Consider the following 25744-nt stretch of genomic DNA (forward strand, 5'->3'; position numbering starts at 1 on the left):
TCTCAGGCACATTAATATATTTCTTCTAATTTGGACATGTACCAATTTCACATCTATAGATACATTATTTTACGCGCTGACACATTTGGCTAATGAACGGAAACATTTCTAGTACACTAAAAAATTAACTGTTGATTCAGTTGCTTTGTAACTTTCGATATCCTTTACTCGAAGCAAATTTTTATCATTCGAGTATGGAAATAAATAAAAAATATTTATACAAATACACCATCTGTTTTCGTAAATAATACTAGTGTTGTAATGTAAAATCCACTATTCTTGTACTGGCTGGATCTACGAAGTCTTTATACATATATGTATATATATCTTTTTTATTAAATAGAGAATGTCACGCGCGAAAAAGTCGTAACTGTGAGCAAATATACACGCACGCGATACAAGTTCCGGTGAAAATTTATATTTTTTAAATCAATTAACGAGCAACGTTCGATACGTTGGATTAACTAAAGAGATTATTACATTTGCTAAATTTTTTTCTATATATTACATTTAAAGGAACATATTTTCCGTTACTTGAACATTTTTTTAATTAAGTCAATTCAACTATATAATATTTCAGGTGCAAATATACACGATAATCTTACTTAAATCTATTAACTATGTAGAAAGTTTCTATTAACATTGTAAATGTCAAAGTCTTATAGTATCAATATAAGAAGTTAATACTTTCAATAGAATTACGTCATTGCCGGAACTTGCATATAAAGTTATACATATATTACGATACGAATTCAATACGTACATAATATACATATACATATGTTTTACGACAAATTTTCTGTAGTAAATAGGTATTATTGCGATATCAGCGGTCGCGAACAATAACAAGCTCAGAATCACTATTTGCAATTTAGGAAAAACGATTTGCTTTCTTTCACATTTCATAGAAATATATCGACATATGCTAAATATGCATTTAATTTTATGTATAGAAAAATTCGGCTGATCAACTTAATTATTGCAAGTGATTAAATTGCAGTAATTTGCACTTAAAATTAAATAGTGCTCTAGGAAGACTGAACCGAAGAAACTAATCTTTGTGATTACATCGGTGGGTCTATAACGTGTACACGCTCTCGAATGAAAAAAGATGCTTGAACGACGATACAGCGATTGTTTGTTCTTTGCATACCCTCTACGTTACATTTCTAACCGATTTTTACATTTCATTTAAAATACAGTATATGTATACATTGAAATCCATTATCCTATAGTAACAACTTAAGTCTAATATGTACCACTTTTGTTATTTTATCGTTTTAAAGTGCACATTGCAATTACAAGTTGGCATCAATATGTATATATGTATATATCAATATGTACTTATACGAAAAAAGTCGGGCGATGTATACACAAAAATATATTACATTACATTACAGTAATAGTTTAATATGCACAAAAGCGGTTCGTAGATTGTAGAATTAAACAAAGACCTTATTCCGCCGTACGTTAAAAGATAAATTATCGTTATGCATAGGATTCACGTAAATTATCCTGAAAAATGAGCAAAAATGCCGCGACTGGTATCGATTAACTATATATAAGTTTTAACATCCTCCCCTCCTATTCAAAAGAAAGGAGAACAGGAAAAGAGAATACAGATTATAACTACAAAAAAATAATTTCAAGAATCTAAGCGTAATCCCGTGAGCAGTTTGTAGAAAGACAATTCTTTTGAAAGTAGTACGTGCTAATAAAGCTGCAAAGTTTCAAGCTAGGAAAGCATTCTGCTTCCATGCATAGATTTCGATATTTCTAACACGTACAATCGTTTCAGTTTTCATCTAGGCTCGTAAGTCTGCTTAAAACGCTAATATCTACACATAATACGTAATTTATAAAATTCTAAAGCTGAAAACTCGTTAAATACTTCCGATATACTAAACGTCGTACTCGAAACGCATATCGATACGATGATATATATAGATTGCGATTGCGAACGGCTTTTGCGACAAATTTCCATTTCCTCGAACAAAAATTCTTTTGTATGACTTTATGAAAATATAACGAAGCGTTGTTGAACGCTGTTAATACACATATGTTTCCTAACGCTCGTTGCTGTGCCCTTGGCGTTCTGTGCAATATTTAACACGTTCGAACGAAATATCGATGATGATAAACCTTTATCTATATATCTTAATATACAATTGCTTGATTACATGTTGCACATTATTAACACACTTCTTACAAATGTCCTTTTAATCATGCACTCTCAAAATATCAATTTCACGAGTAAGAGTTTTTTCCGATTCCTACACTGAACTGACCTGATCTGATCACTATAGTTTATCCTTTTATTAGCAAATTTATATTATTCAACGTTCACTTTATACAATATAAAGAAACAGTGATTTTATTGATATTATCGCCTACCAATTTGCGCAAAAAAATTGCGGACATTATTATGTTGGACGATTATTGTACGATTCCACTTTCTATTTGTGTTAATTATTTTTCTCGTTTATGTTCTTTTTGCTCTTCCGACGATTCTTCTCGAACGGCTAAAACCATCCTTAACATTAGAATGGCCAGTAATTTGTCTAAAGGATCCATAAAACCTCGTTGAATCCATTTTGGTATCGTTGTACGAGCATGAGAAAATCCTAATTTTTGCAAAATGTAATCTATTCCATAAGGCTCAATGCTTTTACCAGCCCACGAAAGTAACCTTTGGTATCAAGAATAAAGATTACGTCACACATAACTTAATAGTAAAATAATGGCAAATGTCATCATTACCTTACAGTTGGTTCAACATGCCACGTTTTACACCTGTACGATCGCCAATCTTTTATGAACATTTCTGCTGGATCAAATTGCTTACGTTTCTTCTCGTCTTCAGAAGTAATCGTTGTTGTAGCGGAAGTACTGCCAGTGTTTGAAGTTCCGCCTTTCTTTTCTTGAGGATCTGGACTGTGCGCTCGTGCACCCATATTCTATAAATGGTTACACAACAAATACGATTGAGAAAATACATTTTCATAACATGTAATTGCTTCGAAAAGATATAAGATATATTTACCACTTTCTCTTTTTCTTTTACATATGAAGTAATTAAATCATGAAGGAAGAAAAAGGCCTCTGCGTCTACCGTAACAAAAATGTGGTCCTCAAATTCCGTTATGAAACTACATTCAACTAGTGGCTTTTCACCTGTTAAAAAGCGATTTTTATATAATAAATTTTATAGAATATTCATCTTGTACTAATTTTAACATTGCATTTTAGAATATGGATTAATACTTCCATGATGATATACATATAACTTTTTAAATAGTCCAAAAACTATGTATCTATGTGTCAATACAAATTCGTCAATTACAGATTCATCTAATTTATGTAATGAATTCTATACTACATTACATGATTGTAACCTTTATGCTTTTCTAATATAATACTGAAATATAATATTTCACAATGAAAATGTTTATAGAATTATAACCTGTTATAATATTGGACGGCATTAGTCTTATACTTTTATATTAATAAAAACTATATACTACAACTTCATTATTGTAAGAAATGTATATTTAAACATTAATACCTCATTAATAATTTTATTTTGTGCGGATCATGCATACTTAATATGAATTTGATCATATAGATTAGCAATTACAAAAATTTAAGTCTAGTCTTTAGCACTTATTGAACATTTCATGCAAAATAATTTTTAATATAGTACTCTATATGTTAATAAAGCATTTAATAACCTGGCATAGTGTACAAATCAACCCATGTTATTAATTCCAAATTAAGAATGCTTCTTACCAAGTTTTATATAAATCAATTCTCTTTTTATACTTACTATATAATATATGTTTAGGTGCTCCTAAAAATATACAAAGGAAACAGTTGCAACACATAATTTAAAGAGAAAAAGTTCCTACTGCAGCTTTCATATTTATAAATACAATAGTATTATATATTAAACATGTGTCATCAGACACATATTTTGTTATATCATTAGAATTCTTAAATATTTTGACTTAAGTTGGATAACAGTAAATAGAGATGTTACGTACCGACAACAACTGGAGTTTTTGCGGTTTGCAGATGTTCCGTTTTTAGATGTAACTGCAATGATGGTAGAGCAAATATAACTTCTCTTCCATGAGAATGTTCTTGTAATTTTCCAGAAGTTGTTGATGTACTTCTCCCACGAGTTATATTACTACTATCAGACGTACTGTCTGTTCGTTCTCTTTCAACACACGGAAACCGATCTACAGCTGTACATTAAAGTGACAGACATTAAGGCACTTTCATTTATATTCTACTACTATTAAAATTAATTTATTTTCAATACATTTATAGCGTACCATCTATTTCACTACTAGCAAACGCATAATGAAACCATTCTTGCAATGATTTAAATTGTGGTGGGAATAATACACTACGACTGAATCTGCAAACAGTAGCCATAGAGTGGTGTCTTGCATGTTGTTCTTGTTGTTGGCCTAAACTGATGGTCAATGTTTGCACAACATGAACATCACGTGTATTTGGGGCTGTCAAAAATATCATTATTAAACCATTTTGAACAAAACACAAATTTTAGTCAGTTATACTTATATAAGATATTCCTTACATTCAACGCTTGGAATTTCTTGAGCTTCAGTAGTGAAACTAATACATGGTTCTTTTAGTGAGAATAGTGCCCAACTTTTACTTTTGAAATTAATTCCATGGAAACACGCTAAACTAATATTGCAGCCATGAAGTTCCATTGTTCCTCCAAGTACAGTTCCTGTTGGTGGTAAAGAAAAGCTTAAACTACCTAACTGCAGACCAGCTACTTGGGCTAATACACCTTGCCAATGTCTGTGATGACGAGCATCCGTCACTGTAGTTGTTTGATTTGTGTTCCATGGACCTGTAGTATATGAATTTAGAAATAATTCCATTATATTGATTTGAAATACACATAGCTCAACTATATTAAATATGTAGGTTTACCTTCATTAGTAATTTTCCTTCTTTGAGTTCTTTTTCTAAAGCTACTATTATTTACTCTTTGATGTCTTGGTTGTAAAGAACTAAACACTCGTTTACTACTTTTAAATTGTTGACTGAAAAACTCATCTAATTTATAATACATTTTTAATAGATCTGCTGTTGTAGATTTACTAATCATAATCTGCAATTGATCCCAACCCAAGTCTCCATGCATAAAAATTACCGCAGGTCTGTTAGGAGTGATATTTAAATAAAAGATTATATAAAGATTTGTTTAATTATTAACTAGTAATTATAAAAATATAGATATAAAATAACCTTCTCGTTGGCATAAAGGCATCTCCATTATTGTTGCGATTAATTTTCCATTCATCCCTTAATGTAACATCCAGTGAAGATACTCTAGACATCAATACACTTGTTCCCATATAATCCAATCGCAATTCTAATGCAAACAGTTTTAAACCTACAGTATGATCAGGTTCTATACCAGGTTCTTCTCGTATGTGTACTACAAGTATATACATACATAAGTAATACAATTAAATTAGTAAAACTAATATATTTTTTAGTATAAATTTGAATATCAATAACATACTGTATGTATCAATTTCACTCAATTCAATGACACCACCAACAATACCACCCTTTGCATCCAAACTAGAACCTCCTAATCCAATGCCTATATATAAATTCTTATGTCCAGTGCTACCTATAGACAGTCTTCCATCAGATCTAAAATCCTTTGTCATCCATGTAACATTGCCCATGACATTACCCATGTTCATGTGAACATTCAAACGTGTGAAATTTATGGCAAATAGTACTAATGTTTCCCATGCAGATTCTCTTAATTTAAGCTCTGACGTTTGTTTATCAGAAGTAAAACTCCATCCTCTACCGATATCTAGTATTAACATATGTATATTGGTATTAAAAATTATTAGAAATGATTGTTAAACATTTTATAAAGTACCTTTCAATCTTGCATGTTTCGGTATATCACTTTCTAAGCTCAATCTTAATTTATCCCTATTCAAAGTTGGACTTCGTTCTGGAGCACTTTTTGATAGTACATCAGTACCGTGTCGATCATAGTGTTTTAATAAAGAGCTACCCATAACTGCCTCTTCTTGATTCAGAGAAGGACTACCGTCACCCTCAGAATATGCTGTACCTGAACTTAAATCTCCTAAAAATAATCGACGTACTATACTACGTCTATACCACGCTTTTGGGAAAGCCAATATTTCACTTAATCTTCGCATATCATATTTAAACGAAGCAGATCCAATGTCAACAATTGCTGAAAAATTATGTAGAAATATTTCATTAATCCCTTTGGCATGTGTTAAATAACATTTGGATATAAGAAGAAATGATACATACTAGAAAACCGAATAACTGCACGACTAGTATCTGACATCTTCTTCAATTGTTCACTTTGAAAATTTAATTTACGACTTCTTGACATATGAAATTTTACAAATGCGACATTAATACTTAAAGAATCTTTTCTTTCGCTATCCGATAAAGGTGACCATTGTGCTTCTTTTAACCCAGTTTTCTTCCCACCACCATAAGGATGAAAAATATAAACAGAAAAATCAGCAAGACATCCAGTAACTGATAATCCACCAATCGCTGAACCAGCTTCTTTTCCAGTAGGTTGTGTACTTGGAGATTTGTACTCTCGAAACTCTATGAGCTCTTCTTCTGCTCGCTTGGACGAAAACACTATATCAAGGGACGGCAATTGCAAAATACATTCCACCCGAGAAACCGGTAAACAAGAGAATCTGAAATGATGAAAAATTATAATGACTAATAATTATAAATAAACTAATAAAATTATTTGAAAATTACCTAAATGTAGAAGGTTGCATATGAAAATATACTATCACATCGACAGGGAAACTCGCATAAACATAATTGCTGTTTGCTGCAGTAGCAGCCCAAGATGTGCTTTCCGCATTTTCCAATGGAAATACTGTATTTGTTTGTGCATTGCTATGAAAATGGGTTTTACTTGGAATCGGTTCTAACGTTTGTTCCAAAAATTCAAGGATATGTGGACTTATTATAGTTTCTTCTGGTATACTTTGAAGAGTCATCCAAGCAAATAAACTAGCCTTCTTAGTACTAGACTTTTTAAACGCAGTTACTGATGAAGGATTAAGCAAGCTATTGTCTGATGATACACGGGGAGACACAGATTCTTCTGGAAGTGTTTTAGATTCATAATGTACCTGTAATGAAATTTATTTAAAAAAAATTAATTTAGAACATGTAAATACAAAAACACGTGTACATATGTGTACATATATGTACCTTTAACATCTTATATATATATGCAACAACATATTTTTACCTTTACATCTAAGCCAGGAATATGAAAAATTGTTAAATCTACTAAAGGTACATTCGTGTGTTGTAAATATCGTAGTCGAGATGTACTTGCAGTGGATGATTTTTCTTTGCTACTTAAATGTTTCCTACTACTACTAGGACTGCTTGGTTGAAATTCAAATGTACCTCCAGAACACGATCGCTCCTTCTTCATTCGACTCATACTGTAAAAAGATATTCATTTACATCAAATGCATAAAACACGCGCAATAAACATTAAATTAGTTAATAAATATATATACATTTTAATTTCATCTTCTTTTCCTGGATCTTTTGTGTGGAGTACACATTTGCCACTATTAATTAGAACTTTTACATCAAGTTCAAAGTCTATATTAGGTTCTTGAGTTTTCTGAGGTGTTATGTACGGTGACGAAGTTGATGAGGATTGTTCTTTTCCAAACGAATCAAGTAGTGGTGCGCTATGAAAATTAAAACTTAGAAAACATAATATATTGTATTCATATCTTATCTATATCACATGCTCATACATACTTTCCTTCCATGCTATCATAACTCGATGTGTAACTAATATCTCTGCTTTTTTTTCTTAATTCAACTCGTTCTCCGTCTATTTCAATAGTTTCTGGCCACTCTAATTCTCCTTCTGGCAAACTTAACTCAGAACCAGCACTCGGAAGCGATGATTGTCTACATAACATCATTATTTTAAAAATGGTGGTAATAAATATATTAGAATTATTTGATAAACATACCTGCCCATTGTATGTGTGTCACTAAAAGTAACACGTGGTCCGCCTAGTCCTCTTACACGAAGGGAGGCAGATCTTTAAATTAATATATATCACGACATAAAATTTTGCGAAAACAAAGATAAAATATAGCTTTTATAAGTGAAAATATACAATACCGGCTTGGACCGCTTCTAGGACTACTTTCATAACTAGCGGAATTTGCTGAATTGACTTCTAGATTCATATCTTCAGGACTTTCGAGCTGATTTTCGAGTGTTGGTGAAGGTACAATAAACGAACGCGATCGATACGTATTCGGTTTTCCACCCAATCCTAATTTTCCTTTTATTCCTGAAGCTTTAACCGACTGTCTCCTTAGCTTCTGGATCATATCTCTATAAAATTTATATAGAAATTTTATTTTTACGTACTTAGTAATGTACTGCATTATATTTCATAGCAATCTAAAATGCGTTTCACAAGTTTATACCTTCTAAAATCTTTAAAAACCATAGCTTCCAACTCATGTAGACGCTTCATTTCTTGTTCTATTGTTCCGTGAGAAGCACCCAGTGACCGTAGATCGTTTATAATTTTTGCCTGTTCATTCATCTCTTTTTCTATTAATTTTGATCTCTTCTTCGCATCAAGCGTAGGATCAAAAACAAACGCTGGTAGACTGTCTGTCCAATTTTTAGATTTCTTCATTAGTATACTCTCCTACAAACATACAAAATTCGATTAATGAACAATACACATACCATTATGAAGCTTTAAATAAAAAAAATTTATGGATATAAGAAAATAAAAAAATCATATATTCTGTGAAAATAGTCTTAATAATTGATATCTAATTTCTAATACATTACCCAATAAAAGGACCGAAAAAAAGTACTATAGGATGAAATAAATATAATTAAACCATACTTTTTTCTTAACCTGGCTAGTACTATTATCTGGCTGATCTGCATCATCGCTATCATAATCTGCAGGTACATGAATATCATCTTCTTCAGAACCAGTCAACATTGTTAGTGTATGTCCAAGTGCTGACAGTTGTTGTCCTACATTAACATCTAGATGAATATCGACACCTTCCATTTGCCATTGTACATTTAAGATCCACTTGGCATTATCTGAAAATAATTACATTGCATTATCCATTCCCAACAAAAGAACAAACAACAAATAAAGTTTTATTCTTATTACCAGACTTATCTTGTTTTTGTGCAATTGTTCTACTACATACTTCATAAGTGCCTTCAGATACCATACATAAATTCATTATACTACTATCAGTTACATCTGGTTTCCAATCATCCAGGGAAGTTTCAAAATCATCAGCAAATCTTAAGCACAAACCCATAAATCTGTAAAATGATAATGTATTCATAATCAATTCGTTCATAACGTTTATTAAGAATTGAATAATTAATAATAACATTATACCTTGCTTTACTAACTAAGCTACCACTGCTGCATGCTGATATGCTTGTATTTTCTAATGTCACTACTACAGCACCCCTTGATTCGCCATCATACAGTCCCCTGTTCATACCCCAAGTGGGTGGCAAGGGATTAAGTGGTAAACAAATACCCATATCATCTACAGTCAATTGCAAAAACAATGTCCCCAAATGAGGAGCACTTAATTGACTCGTTATTTGACCAAATGGAACTTTTTCAAATACTTGCTGTGTGGCGGTCAAAACCTCTTTATTTAAGTTAGCTCTCTTCTCGTTCCAATATTCGTACGCGTTTTTATAATTTAGCCAAACAAGTATAGCTTTATCAATAGCCATTGGCTGAATATATATTAATGGACGCTTTAGCGTAATTAATACTACTTCCTTATCTTCACCTTGTGCCGTTTCTTCTTGAAAAGCGTTTCTTAATCCTACTCTGGTATTAAAAAAGGCAAATTGCTGAAATTCTGGTTCTGCTTCTTCAAATAAAACATTTTTTAATAATTGTCCAAGACTTAAATTAATGTCAACTTGTGCTTTCCCAAATAGCTTCATGTATGGATTTGGTTGTGTAGCACCAGAAACATTTTGTACTCTATTAGATAATTGAAGTTCAACAGCTCCAGTTTCCAGTCGAACTGCCGAATTCGTTGGGGTTGTTGCCGTCAATTGTATCCTCTATATATAATACGAAGAATATTAAATATTACAAATTTCAAATTATTGATATTAATATGACACTGACCTTAATGCGAATAATTAAAGTAAATAATATCCTTTTTACAGTCGCATTACTTGGCTCTTCATCTTCTAACCACAAAGGAACTGGTTTCTCTCCACCATAAACTTTTTGTACAACTTCATTTACTTCTTTCATGAACACTTTTTGTACGAATACTAAATGATTAAGGAGATCTGTAGTCAATGAATGTTCAAAAACACCGATATCTGCCGTTGCACTAAGATAGCTGCCTTGTCTTAATACAACACCATCTACAAATTACAAGAAATTCAATATATCTGTATCATAAAATGTATTACACAAATCTGTAAAATATTAGATTACTAACCAGCTAATTTACTATCATTCATGTTACTGTTACCATCTTGAATATATTCTGCAGATACATGTACTTTGGGAAGTTCAATGCTAGCTTCGGAAGGTAAATTTGCTTCCGTCACTTGAAGTTTCGTCGTAAAACTCAAGGTATGGTGAGGCAGATCTATCGTGAACTTAGCTTTACTACCAGTTATACCAGAACTAGTTACCTGATCCATTTTATATTGTGCTTGTAGAGATGGTAACAGCGCTGCTGTTATACTCAAACTTTGAAATATTATGTGAAATTGCATTACGATTGGTTCTAACAAACTAGATACAACTTGTGGTTTTTCTAAATCAACTGATGGTGCTGGCGCATAATGATGTGGACTACCAGGTACTCCAGTATCCACCTCGTCCTGTTGTTGACCTCTGGACATTCTTGAGGATGTTCTTGTTACCCTAAGTTCCTGAACATTTTTTATTATTTAGGATTATAACGAATTTAATTACCATTATTATCACTATAAAAAAGGAAATTATATATTTACTTGTAAAGTCGATGATAATTGTTTACTACCTCTGGTCATCATACCATGTAAAGCTACTGGATGTTGTGGAATATCTATGTTGACAGCGCCGACAGTCAGTAATCCACTATTCTTATCTTTTTGTCGTCTGCTAATACTCGAATACAAAGCTTGTGATTTGCCCACAGTTACTCTAACAACCGTTTGTTGATTAGGTGCAACGCCTTCTAGTAAAACAATCATTGTTCTACCAATTTGACCAGTCAAGCTACATTCTAAGCTGGCAGGTCTTGATTTCTTGCGGCATGTAAAACTTGCATGAAGACTCGTTATTTCTGCTTCAAGTTTCAATCCACTGAGAGTAGCTAATAATCTGGTCCTGTGTATTCGAGCAACTCCAAAAATAACTAATCTTGTCCGTTCTCCCGTAACAATATCTATAATATATTGTTATGTACATACAATTAATAATAAAATTTAGTTTTAAGGTAAGTATTAAATAAATTAAATTAGTATTAACTTAATTCTCGTGGAAGTGGCACAGGTGTTGAACTATTTTCAGCATTCAGTCCTTTCTCAATATCTGCATCTTTTGTTTCATTTAATAATTCATATTTTCGACCACTTTTATAATGTTCTGAAGCGTCCGCTGGTATGGAAAAACGATGTGTAATAGTCTTAGTCTCTGGTCGAGTAGCATATAAATCCAACAAATAGTAGATCGTTTTCCAGCATCGTGGCGTTAAATGTGTTGTATCTTTACATTTATCGGGAAGTACACAAAATTTGTCTAAACCAGATCCACTTGGACTCGCTCCAAAATTGGGAGTTATTACTCCTTCGCTCAAATTAATGTATCCTTTTACACTTTTTCCTGTACTACGTAGTTTTTGAGCAAAACTTTGCGGTCGAGATCGAATACTCGCACCAGGTGATATAATTTTCGAAAGATTGGGTTCAAAACTATTACGAAGTAATGGAACATCTATCTTTTTACCTTCTAACAAAAGTTGCTCTTGTAAATCAGATGCTGTTAAAAAATAAGAATATGTTACATTCATATTTAAGCATGTAGTTAATAAAAAATAAACAAAATAATATTTACTTGAAGATGATCCATTTTTTACTGCTGTATCATTAACAATTAAATTATTGTTTCGTTTACTTTCTGGTTGTTGTTCTTTTAGTTCCATTTGTGTTTCTTTAACATTTTGATACATATTACTAATTTGATGCAATAATCTGAGAAGAGGCATGTTTACTTGTTGACTAATGTATCGTATATTTAAACTAAAGTTCACAACTGTACTTGTATGTTTCTTCAATTGGCCCCGAGATATATATAATACAGTTTGCTTCTGAATCATATCATCTACCGCCATATCAGCCATTTTCTTAACATCAATATCAATGCCGATTTTTTCGCACAAAAATGCTGGTGTCTCTGGTGGTATATCCAAATGAAATTTCGAATTTCCTTTCTTTGTTTGGTACTTATTACCTAATACATTGGTTTAAATTCGCGATCATTCCCATTTTGAACAATATTTGAAATTGATTCTCAAGCAAATATTCTTTTTTACATACCCTTTCTTTTATCTGTTACTTTTCCAAATTCACTGACAACTATGTCAATACGCATAGTTTCCATATTCCCTACTAGAGATAAATTTGATCCTAACGAGTCTAAGGAAGATACATTGTTTATATTTCCTGACCCAATGGCAGATAACATTTGTTGTGGCATAACAGATAAGGAAGATAGAAGTGGTTCAAAAATTAAATGTGCATCTAAAAGTCTAAGTGAATCTTTCATAGGATAAAGAAGAGTACCACTTTGAACATCAGAATCTTCTGTGTCATCTGTTGTCATTGTATTGATCTTAGAATCCTGAAAACATATAATCATTATATTAAATAAAGAAACAAACAAGTATACCCTAAAAATAGAATAAAAATTCTTAAAATAATTCATATAGTAATATATAAAATAGAGCTTGTTAAAGGCAATACATTCAATTCTACAATAAACTTGAAGTACCTTTAAAGACTTTTGCTCTGCACGAAAGACCTGAGATGATAGGAGTAATGAAAATGTATTGTATTATAAATATCTTTTCTTGAACCTTTTATGTGTAATAGGAGATTTTGCTTACCCAATTTCCTTTTAAATTGTTTTTATCATTATCCTTTATAAATTCTTGTTGTTTAGCCATCCAGCTATACAGATCTTCACCAGTATTTAAAGGTTTATTGGAATGATGACTTGTAGGAGATGTAACTTGATCTAAGCTTCCAGTACTATGTTGACTACCATGTCCACCTCCAGAATAGATACTTGGATTAGAACCCAATTGATGAGAATGGGAAATGTGAATTTGTGGTGTCTTCTCTTCTCGCAATGTGCCATAACCTAATGTAAAACTCTACTTGTATATACATTATTTTTATGCTATTAAAAAAGTACAACACATTAACTAAGAAAGTAAAGCACAAAATACTGTTAGAGGAATAGAAATTCAGAGTTAGATAAACAGAAACAAATATAAGATAGATACTTAATAAGCGCTACAATGAAGTAAAAAGCAATACACGTGAGAAACAAACAAACTGATATGATATGATAGTGCTAGTCATATAGTGTTAAAGTTGAAGAGCAAGGCGATACAAACTACAAAGAAAATTAATGATATATATTTATTGCAAACAAAACAGTCTATTCACTAGAATATTCATTTCAACCATTTTAATCTTTTACTTTCTTTGTCCAGGTAAACCTTTCATCAATAAACTTCCAATTTACTTATATCATACTAATGTATAGACTGTTTGTACATAATCATTTAATCGTCTTGCACTTACTTATATTATTTGGTTCCCGAGTTTGATTGAATAACCCACCACTTGCAAGCAATGGAAAAACAATACTCGCTCGTGTACTAGCAGGCATTTGCGTGGGTTGAAGTGATTTTCCTTTCTTTAGACGAACTACTGGTGGAGAAGGGGAGGTTAGTGAATCTGGGCCTGGATCCGGTGTTGCTATGGGAGTTGTATCTTTTCCCCGAGGAGAACTTACAGGAACCGTCAAACCATCACCACAAATACCTGGTCATTCCATATCAAGCCATGATTTTTGTTTAGAAAGCTGATGACTATACTGTTAATATATGTTTGAAGAAGCATATTGTAACTTTAATATATATAGTGCTATATTTATTACAGAATGTATTTGGTACTTCAGTTTCTACAAATAGTATTCTAAAGACTGTAATTAAAACTTAAGTAGGAAAAATGTCTTATATGCAAAGACTAATAAGGACCAGTATACTTAAAAATTTGATAAATATTTGATTTCAAGAGTTTTTTGATATTAAATATCTAAATAACAATTATAAAATAAATAACTTGTCCTACATGTAAATTAAGAATTTTGATAATAATATTAATGAAGAGAGAAAATTGGACAAAAGTAGTATAAGCAAGCACATGTTATACATATTATACACGTATACGTAATTAATATGTAAATATCATACAAGTTTTTAATAGAAGATTAATGCTGTTGTGTGAATACTTCACAATCACTAATGCTAAAGACACATACTATAATGTGTCTATATGAGAATGCAGATTAAGATATTAAGCAATTATTAAAATTATGATTTAAAGCAGATGCTAAAAGCTGCAGGTGTATTAAATTGAAGTTTTGCAAAATATCAAATAATCTAATAAAGTTATATCAATAAAAAGATACTATACCAATTATCTTCATAGATTATATGATTAGAACCTTGTTTTAATTTAACTTATAGTACCTGTACTTTTATCTTGTCCAGTCTTGGCATGTGTATGCTTGTGCATATGGTCTGTGTGAATTAACATAGCACATTCATCTGTGACTTCCTGATCATCAACTTCTCCTGCGCTACCCTCACCATCAGTCAGCAAATTTTCCTGTACATGAATAAGTCAAGTCCAAAATGTTTATTTAATATCTTCAATAATGAAAGTCAAAATACTTTATTTGATCATAATCAATGATAAATGAAATAAATATCAAAGTTTTAATTTCCAATAAATCAAAATATAAAATAGTTAATGGATAAAGAATTGTGAGAATAGTTTTCAGAAGATTTTGGTTTCAGAAGTTTTGAATTTCACAGGAAGTCTTAAAATTATAACATAATTTTTACATATATATAATATTTTCAGTTAAATATTGCATAAGCCCTGAAGAAACCTCCACCACTTAAGATTCATACTGCCAAATACTACTAATTTTTACTTACAAGGCAAGATGAACATTATCTTATTTAAACACAATATAAATTAAGTAAAATACATATGTCCATGGCATACATATATAAGTTCTGTTAATAAACACATATACATCATTGCAAAGTACATTATATTACATTAGCACATTGTATTACATTAAAATAGAGTTAATAGTTATTAGACAAAGCATGTAAGTATAAATTTATTAAAGTGAAAGTAGATTTTTATATAAAAATAGTTTGCAAAGATATTGTGTTAGAGCTACTTCTTTGAATATATTTTGAAAATTCTTACTGAATTTTACATTGCAATCATCATCCTGTACATCCGTGTTTATTTGCTGAAAAAAAAAATTCTCTACCAAATTATGTTCCCTATAAAATATATTATGAACTTCTGAATGAAATAGAAAGCTTCCTTTTTGATGTACTATAATGCTATTAATATAAGAACAATTATATTTTAAAATTATTGCCTAATAAAGGATAAATGAGAAATATTACATATTAGAAAAGTAAAATGTTAATAATTGTTTGAGGAAAAATATTAATATAAGAAATATAAAAGGAACAAAGTTATATGAAATTCCATTCCCATTCTAATTTAATTTTTAATAAAGACATTTAAGTATAAAAACAAATAATATCCATACCTCATCTGGGTCTGAGACTGCAAATGTGACATTCAATGGTTTAACATGTTTGGTTTTGTAATTATGTTCCAATAATAGTGGAGTATAGAGAACATTCTTCCATTGTCTGCTCAATACTATAACTCCCTAATAATATATAGATGAATGCATATATGAAATAGCTTAAAAAAGATTAAAGTATGTTTATAATATAACTTACTTGTCGAAGTGTTGATAATAAAGGTAAATCTGACTCCTTTAAGTTAGCTTCAATGCTTTTTAATTCATTTAATAAAACATAATTTTGTAAAATTGTACATAATTGACAAGATGGATCTTCTTGTAGTGTTTTTGCTAATGGGGTTAATCTTCCGTAACGACTCTATAAAACAAATAATAACAATTTTGCTAAATATAATAAATTTAGTTAAACATACAACACATAAATAAATACATACTTTAGTGGGCATGTGTGTCGCTTGAACATCTAATGCTTCTGCCATGAGACAAGCAACTATAGCAGTTGATCTTCGATACATAGTTCTAAACATATGTACAATTCGAATTGCAAACTTATTGCTAGGATTCATCCAAGCATTTATAGCAGGTGATGCAGTACTTAGTAGATTCCAATCTAATCGAGTATAATCAATTTTTCTTGTTATGGGTGTACGAGGTGGTGCTGCAAAATTAAACCATACCGTTTTTAATTCTATAATACAAGAAACAGTATTTCCATTTCCTGCTTTTGAGGCGAGACTAGCACATGTTGCACTAGTATTTATTTGTGCTCCATTATGCAAGTTTGTCGAAGCTGTTTCTGGATCACCTATAGGTGCAGTAGAAGCTGTAATATAATAAATAATGTAGATATATAATATTTATTAAGAATCATTTAATTTACAAAACTGAATATACCAGCTGCATTGTCTAATTCTTCTTGACTCTTTACACTATCCGTATAAAATATTTCGGCATCGACCTTTTTACTATCGTTTCCGTTTTCTCCTTTTTCAAATTGAGATCTTTTTACTACTTTCAATTTGACACCTTCTAAACCACATTCAAACATTATAAAACCCAATCTATCTTCCCCGCTACCGAGGGTAAATTCTTCTGTTGCTTGTGGAGATCCAAATTGTTTCTGAAATAAATACACTTCTGATGAGTTTTAGACAATATATAGTACTAAGAATAAATTAGAAAAGATAAAAAACATACACTTTTCTCTTTGTCATCTGTAAATTGATGTAAATAATAATCAACACACTTTAGTGGAGAAGTTATTCTAGTACATGTGAATAACACTCTTGAATAATGAGCAGGAATTGCTGTTATAACAGCATCTTTTAATATTGAAGATTCATTTCTAAGTCTGCGTAATTGTGAATGAGCTTTCCCTATTATATCAATTATTTAAATTAATGTTATACAATAGTTTACAATTATTACAGTAATATGTTATGTAATTTACCTATATTTAGTGTAACTACAATTTCTTCTTGCTGTTTCTCAGAGGTTTCTATGTATACTGTTTCACCACTTCCAATATCTGCAACCACAGCAGCAGTTTGATGCCCAGGTAAAAATGCCTTGCTAATTTTGTTAACTTTCTTTTGATTCGGCAATACAACTGGTTTATGAAATGTTTGAACTACTTCTCGGGCTTGTTTTCCAATATAGAATCTTGCTGTCACATCATCAAAACAGATGGCGAATAACGATACACATGTTAAATCACGAATGTTTTCAAGAGCAGAAAAAGATATAATTTCTTCAACAACCGAGGCTTGCAACAAAGTTATGCTCATCTAAAATTAGACATTAATATACGCATAAAATATTTCATAGAAAAATTATATATTGTAAATTATTAATCACCTTTGGTAAAATAATACTGCCCTGTACTTGTGTCATAATACTTTCTTCATATACGTTTGTTTGCAATGCAATTTTACCTGTTATTAAACAGTATGAATGTTAACAAATACACATTTATGCATTACAAAAGGAACTGAATGTAATAAAACTAACGTTTATCATCACCTTGACCATTTTTTATATTTCTTTCAGCAGTGGATCGTTTTGAACTAGTTTGTACTTGACTCCAATAAGATAAACTTTGGTCTTGTTTTAAAATATTAGCATCTTCAACCTTTCCAATGCATTCATGATGAAGATGGTTTAGAATAGTTAGTGGGTGTAAAGTAGCTAATGTTGGTATAATAGCATCAATGAAACGTTGTAACGATTCGAGTATCATAGGACTTAACATGATATCTACATCTCCCTTAAATTTTACGATAACCGTTGTTCGTGATCCATTTTCATGTTGCACAGTTAATAATTCTTCCTTGTTATGAGTTGTATGATCTCCTTCTCCTTAATATAACAATACAATCTTCAGGTATACATATATGTCTTTAAGGTAATTAATAACATAAAGCTACTGTTTATTACCTTCCATATGATTAATAGTTGTATTATCCCAAAGGTATGGATGTGTAGGAGTTTTATTAGATGAGTTGGCTACAGGTGAACCATCAGATCTTGTAATCATTTTTAGCGAAGTAAATCCTTCAGCAACAGTTTCAAATTTCGGTACATATCTGCCACCAACATAAACTAGCCTACCATCTTCAGTACGTTGAAAAAGTGGTGTAGTAAATGCAGCACTTCCTGCTGGTATTGATGATTGACTCCAATTTGAACAACGTATCTAAAATTGATTGTATATCCCATATAAATTGCATCTCTCAGACACATTGAAAATTTAAAATTCACAAGTTTCAAACTACCTGAGTTAAATGGCTAACGTAGCTTGACATGAGAAGTGGAGAATCAACAATTGGCTTATTTACTTGCATATGTAAATTAACAAGAGTAACATCTTCTTGCGAAGATACAGCTGATATGAAACTAGTAGAAGAAACAGAATGGCTATCGGATGAATCACGTAATCCACCATTTCCACTGTTTGAATCAGTTTCGTTTTGAAAGCTAGTATTTCGATTTACTCTAGGACTACGTTTCGTACTTATTGCCTGTGGTTTTGCTCTCTCTAAAGTATGTGCTTTTTCCGATACGGTAACATTCACATTTGTTGAACTTTCTACAATAGACAAGTCTGATGAAAACTTTTTTTTCATGCTATCATTACGATTTAATACTGAGCCAGATCCAACAATAGATTGACGTAAACTTGATGTGCGACTTCCGCTCAAACCGTGACTTGTGTCCTCATCAGCAGAATAAAAAGCTTCTGAATGATTTTCTGAAGACATAGATATTGTCCGTTGAACCTGTAAACATATAGAAGATTTAAAATATAATTAAAAATATTATTTAATTATATTAATTTATTAATCTCACTTCTTGTTTTAATTTTTCTTCAGACTCTGATTTTACATATAATGAGTGGCGAGAATCAGAAATGTTGATACTATCAACAGTTTTTATGCTTGTTTGCATCGATTCAGAGAAATTTATTTCTGTAGATACTACTGGTAGTGATTGTGGACTATTTGATTCAAATGGTTCTACATCTGATGCATTGAAATAGTCAACCGCTAATTTAGAATCAGACACACTACTTTTTGGAGCAGTTTCGATTTCAGGAACACTTAAGATTGATTTGCTGCGTTCTGTATGCAATTTTGAATCTGAATCTAATTTTTGCGGTAGCTGTACAACAGGACTCGCGTCAACTAATCTAGAATATGGAACATCTTTTACACTGCTTCCACTGCAATAAAAAGTTAAAAGTTAAAATTTATTAATATATAATAAAATAAAAATTAAATGTCTAATCTGTGAAATTTGGTAGCAATTTTTATATTTATTTTTATTATTATATTATTAAATATAGCATATTAGAAATAAATATTAAAAAATAAGATATTTTCTATGTTAAAAAGATAAGCTTGCATGAAGCAGAAAATTTTCATGGAGACAGAACCCACTGAAACATAAGATACATTAAAAAATTACATTAACAAATAGCAGCATAAATGATATATAATTTTTATATTTTTGTTTATTATTACGCAAAATTTTTATTTGAATTTTTATTATTTTTATAGTTATTCTAAATATAAATGAGCATATTGTAAATTCAAAATTTAGCGTATTTGTGCAATCATGCAATATTTAAAGAAATTAATCAAATTATTAAAAAGCTGCTTCAAAGCTATTCCAAAGATTACCGAATCGATGTATACGAAAATCTTCTGCCCAGTAGTTTCCGTTCCCCACTGCATGCGAATGGACTTGCTGATGCAGTAATTAATTTTGTACTACTAGTTTCTTCGATACCGGAATCTTTATTATGATCTGTCACAGACCTTGGTCGTTCGACACCCTTTCTCGAGGTTTGTGATCCATCCTGCGTGGCAGTTATTTTTACTCCAGTAACAGGATAATCTTGTAAAGATACATCTTGTAAATTATAAGGTGATGTATGGAACACCAGTTGACCGTTGTGCAATATAGATTGTCCAAATCCTTTTTCTTTTCCGGATTCGTTAATTCTACGATAATATATGAAAAAAGTAACAAGTAGTTCGCCGATAAGTTAATAATTACTAGAGTAATTAATAGATTTGTACCTGTATGCGGCAACATTTATTCCATCTTGAAAATCATGGTAGCTTGGTTTAAAAAATCTTAACCCATTTCGATTATTTCCAAAAAATGCGCAGCCGCCTATACAACCACATCTTGTTGCTTTCACACCACTTTCTCGAGGCCATAAAAACCACAAACGTTTTGTGGCCTCATCATGTAGTTTTAAATATTTATTTTGTATTAAATGTAAATTATGTTCAGGAGTTGGAAGTGAAATAGCAGCTTCTAAGATTACTGGTCCTAAAGCTACAGATCCTACTTCTAACCAAATGTCAGATCCATCACCTAAGATATATAAAACAAATAGCATTATCTTTAACTTTGTATTTCTAAAGTTACATATATTTGTCATACCTGACATACGACTGCTTGCATTATTATGTGATCTGCCACTACCAGCTGTGTTGGTATTACTTGTATTTGCAAAATGATCAGCAGCTGATACAAATTGTCTTATTAATATTCTTGGTAAAACACCAGTTACCCCAGATTTTACTTGTTGACCATGAAGATTACAGGTTGACATGCGAATTGGAGATATCCAGGTATGGATAGTAGTTCCTACTTCTTGAAAATATAAATCAATTGCATCTACTGCTACTCTAGTCATTCTATATTTTATATCTTCTGAACTAGGACATCTGTAACAATATTATAATATTATTGTCTTTAAGTCTACAAGCATTAAAAATTATTGCATACCTGTAATGTTTGTCAACATCACTATCAGGACATTGTAAAGGTGGAATACCATGATGGCAATGATGTGGTAGATCTGGAGGACGTAAACTGTTTTCATTATTTTTTACCATTAATAAAAATGTTTCCAAAGATATAATAAGATGATGCAGTTGGGGTGAACTCATTTTCCCAGTCAATTTTCCTAATTGCACTTCGATTAACCATGCATACTCCAAAGTCTCTTGATCTAAACTTCTTCCTTCGTTACTGAACATTGCATGCCCCCTAACCTGCAATGCACTTAACATTAAATGTCCCTGATTTAAATGACGTTCTTTATTCGAACGAACGACGTTATCAGTGACTAATGCGATCGCTGGCGATAGGAGCAGCTGAAGCTCTGTTTCCTTATATTTCTTTTTCATTTCAAATCCAAATCGTTCCAAAAGTATAACTGGACAAGGAGGATCATTTTCTCCACAATTTTTCACTAAATGAGCTTGAATATCATGCATAGTAATTCCAACAGTTACTTCTAATGGTCGATAATCTCTTGGATCAAATGGTTTTGATTTTGCATCCTCATCTTCTACAGATTCAACACTACTATTTTGCACATCTCTGTCTTTACTTCTTTCTGTACTTATCGATGTAGGATTTGTTCGACTCTGTTGCATATCGGTAAACGTTTGATAATCGCCAAACAAGTTTTCTTTTAAGTGCATAAAATTTTTTAAAAGCGATCCATATAAAATTAATATAGATGGGCCAATCTCAAGATCTAAACTAACTTTATCAGGAGCTATAGACTGTGGATCAAATTTCTGATTACCGTTTCTTGTCCAATGAAGACCTGGTGATTTCCTGCATCTAGGAATTCTCATTGGAGATAAAAGAATTTCTTCTTTCTCTGGTGTTGTTATATTTGCTTGTGGCGTAGGTCCCAATGGTGGACATGGATGATATGTATAATTGATACTTAATGCCACAATTGGTACAGACCAACAGTCAACCCAGCCTGCTCCTTTCTGACAAACATTTCTCCACTTTTTGTTTTTGTTCAATTCTGACAAATATATATGTGATCCATCACGTGTCATAATCTTTGCATTTTTATTCAAAGCTAACAAAATTGTACGACTTGTATTGACTTCAGGTAGATAAAACGAAAGATCAACACTTTCACCTTGAATCCAGAAACGCAAAGGTATTGTAATGGGCAAATAATCCACAAATGGAAGATCAAATGATAGTTCAAAAAATTCCCCACAAAAAGCAATGTGCGCATTTTCTTGATTCTGTGATGAACAATCAATCCAATTATATTCATTACATAATGTAATTATTTCAAATTCTTTTAACAATAAATTGAACTTCCACGTATAAGGTACAAAATGTAAAATGTCAGGTCTGGCTTTACTGGCCCAATCATTAATCATATCTTGAAAAAATTCTTTGTGCGAATAAACTAAGTTAGCTGTGGCTTTACATCCAGTTAAATTTAACATCCATTCTTGATGATCGTTCCACTTTATTGGGTAATGACACTTAACACCAAACTCTAGCGTTTCGCTTTCAACTAAACTTCGATATTGCAAACTTGTAGTGGCTTCCAAGTGTAACAGTTGACCTGTTATTTTTGTAGTATATCCATCTTGCAAAACTATCCATGGCATAGTGATCTCCAGATATGATCCAGGTCCTACATTTATATGAACTGCATTTGTTTCCCTGTTTTTACTAAAAAGTATATCAATTGTAGCTTCATTTAATGTTGATAATCTTATATCAAATGATTGAACTTGTCTTTTCTCTCCAGTAACAGGGGTTTTTGTAACTTTCAATGGTTGGTAATCATTAGGGAAAAAGAATTTAAATAAATGTTCTCTTTGTCTATCAGCCCATGGTCCATAACTGAAATCAGTGCCCTTTCCACATTTAATATCAATGCCCCAGATTGGTGGCATAGCTTCAACCATGTCTCCATTTACTAATTGAATCATTTGTGGCTGTTCAGGAACAAATCCAGGTTCATCCATGTAGTAATAAACTTCTATGTTGTTTGAACTTAATATAACAAACCCTTCACCCATATATCTAGGTGGATCATCTACCATTCCTGTATACTTTGGACTAGGTGCTAAAATAACTTTGAAATTCTCTGCTTTACATTTTGTAAAATGCATGAAATGATCGTATCGAGATGCTGCCGGTTTCGTAGAATATACAAAATGCGCTTCTTCCACAGTTATTGATAAGGTTGTTGGTATTAACCGATTACCAAATACCAATCTGCCCTAAAATAACAGAACACTTTAAATAACAGCAACCGGAGATATATTGAAAAATATCAATTAATTTATGTACTAACTGTGCAAACATCTAATTTAATAACAGGTATTAAATCTCTCCATGTTCGAGCTATAACATGAGCTTCTTTTTTCCTAATATTATCAACGTGACGTGAAACATCCATTGCATTTATTTGTTGACGTGTTTCATGAGTAGTATTACTAAATGATTCTGCATCATGATCATCACTATTAACATTGTGATTTTCCTCATCAGGAAACATTTGTGGTGTAAGACCAAATGTTTTTTCTAATTGTGCATATAGCTGACAGCGATTATAAACATGCAATTCAAAGCCATTTAACATAACAGAAAGTCGTGTATCAGAATGTGAAAGATCTAGAAGAAAATTTATTAAAAACTTTAACACAAATTTATATGTTATAATTTCAATCAAACATAATACAATTGTTTCTATATAAAATACCTTCAGATACATCTTTGGGAACATAACTCCGCCACCATCGAAATATAAGCCATCCATCCTGTACTCTGATACTATAGTCTGTTGTGATATAAACTATATCTCGAAACATTATTTTTCCACTTAGTGCACTTAAAGTGAAAGAGCCTAAAAATAAACAGTACATATCACAATTTATAATGGTATGTATATTAATATAAAATAAATTATTCTTAGTATTTTTTAGGGACTTACCTACTTTAACATATCCATCCCTAATAACAAATCGATTTAATAATTTTGTTAATATATAACCAATGACTCTGCTATTATAGTAAGCTATATAAATAATCCATGAAATAGCAGATACTAATGAACAAAGTAAATATATAAAACTGCTATCCATCTTAAGGTCATCAAGGATGACATGATCAGAATAGTTCCAAAAGGCTGGTTCAATTCCAGAGAAAGATGGAACTGTAACATTATACAGTTCATTCTCCTCCATGGTGATATTGTTTCTTTGTTACAGAATCAAGAAATATTAGTCATTTTGTAATTAATCACTGAAACCATAAAACAAACATATTTATAGAAATAGTGAAAATACAAATATTTCTGTTTAATATACTTAAAATGCTTTGCTTGGAATTTCGAAAATATAATCTATAATTTATCATAACTTACTACTTTCATATTAATTTCTTTCATTATAATGTTGTTCAATTTTTATATATATTCAAAAGTTATTATGTACATAATTGGAATCAAAAACTTAAAAAAAAAATTTGTAAACATAACCTAATCAACTGACTAATTAAAAAAAATTTAAAAATTTATTCAGTAATCTCTGTAAACATATTATTTCACTATATTTAGTACCTGCTCCTTACATATGATACTGTTAGCAGTTAACAAAATATTATCTACTAATGAGTAATAAAGAATAATGAGTAATAAAAGAAATAAGGTTTAAAGATTTGTTATCAACATAAAATAGTGACTATCACAAAAGGTAAAAGATAAAATATGTACTTTGTTATACATTTATTGATACTTCGGGTTATTTAAATGATTATCTACTTATCAATGAAAGCAAAATATCTATTGTATGTGTATGTATGTATGTATGCATGTATATGTGTGTATATATATATATATGTATATATATATAATACAAACTACATATTTTAAAAAGTACTTTATGAATAAATACCAGGACAAATTAATTTATTCAACTAATTTACCTTTATTCGATAATTATATAAGAATTACACTCAATTTTTGTTGTGTCACTCATGGTTTTGTGTTTATCGGTACATCAGTTTTAATAGATGTCACAAAACTGTCATCGATAGACAGCGACACACATAACCATACATAACCAGTTGATTACCAGCACTAACTATAGATTTGGTAGCGACACCATAGATAAGGCACAAGATAGAGTTCACATCAGATAGAGTTAGTAATGTTCTAGTTGTCCGTTAGATGGCATGAGCTGTTATAAAAACAAAAGTTCGCGGGAAAAGACAGATGCTTTAAAATACTGAAGTATTAAACTCCAGTATTTATCGACTTTTTTATATTTACCCAACTTTATCGAAATAAATAAGAATTAAATAGATTTAGAGATTGCTCTATATCTTATTCG

At 31.0% G+C, this 25744-nt stretch overlaps 1 protein-coding gene across 11 annotated transcripts; it reads right to left on the minus strand.

Annotated features, from left to right (window-relative positions):
• LOC126871407 (transmembrane protein KIAA1109) lies at window positions 1-25483 on the minus strand. 11 transcript variants are annotated; one of them, XM_050630173.1, is made up of 51 exons: window positions 25338-25483; window positions 24346-24656; window positions 24115-24258; window positions 23707-24026; window positions 21357-23632; window positions 21009-21295; window positions 20636-20939; window positions 20372-20557; window positions 19401-19773; window positions 18827-19330; window positions 18489-18747; window positions 18063-18410; window positions 17910-17986; window positions 17503-17839; window positions 17250-17428; window positions 16947-17172; window positions 16487-16875; window positions 16249-16410; window positions 16050-16175; window positions 14935-15073; window positions 13982-14224; window positions 13276-13532; window positions 13161-13190; window positions 12707-13010; window positions 12225-12620; window positions 11640-12149; window positions 11141-11556; window positions 10618-11059; window positions 10293-10540; window positions 9531-10225; window positions 9291-9451; window positions 9009-9217; window positions 8572-8801; window positions 8258-8476; window positions 8103-8174; window positions 7882-8037; window positions 7629-7808; window positions 7349-7550; window positions 6844-7226; window positions 6367-6776; window positions 5954-6283; window positions 5576-5884; window positions 5296-5488; window positions 4978-5207; window positions 4610-4894; window positions 4341-4529; window positions 4044-4250; window positions 3827-3850; window positions 3044-3174; window positions 2761-2957; window positions 1-2689 (listed from the first exon to the last, which is right to left on the minus strand). In XM_050630173.1, the coding sequence occupies exons 2-51, from the start codon at window positions 24596-24598 to the stop codon at window positions 2470-2472; spliced, it is 14967 nt and encodes a 4988-aa protein (XP_050486130.1). In that variant the 5' UTR covers window positions 24599-24656; window positions 25338-25483; the 3' UTR covers window positions 1-2469. The 11 variants fall into 11 exon arrangements, with proteins under 11 accessions (XP_050486130.1, XP_050486123.1, XP_050486124.1 ...); XM_050630166.1 differs by having other exon boundaries at window positions 18075-18410; window positions 20234-20557; XM_050630167.1 differs by having other exon boundaries at window positions 9021-9217; window positions 20234-20557.
• Window positions 25484-25744: the final 261 nt, after the last annotated feature.

The sequence above is a fragment of the Bombus huntii genome, chromosome 11 (genome assembly GCF_024542735.1).
Source record: "Bombus huntii isolate Logan2020A chromosome 11, iyBomHunt1.1, whole genome shotgun sequence".
Lineage (NCBI taxonomy): Eukaryota > Metazoa > Arthropoda > Insecta > Hymenoptera > Apidae > Bombus > Bombus huntii.

Coding starts and splice junctions, on each gene's coding strand:
- LOC126871407 (XM_050630165.1), bottom strand. CDS start 24,598: ATGGAGGAGAATGAACTGTATAATGTTACAGTTCCATCTTTCTCTGGA. Junction 10,226..10,292: donor CTTTAATTATTCGCATTAAG/GTCAGTGTCATA, acceptor TATTATATATAG/AGGATACAATTGACGGCAAC. Junction 8,477..8,571: donor GTTTTTAAAGATTTTAGAAG/GTATAAACTTGT, acceptor TAAATTTTATAG/AGATATGATCCAGAAGCTAA.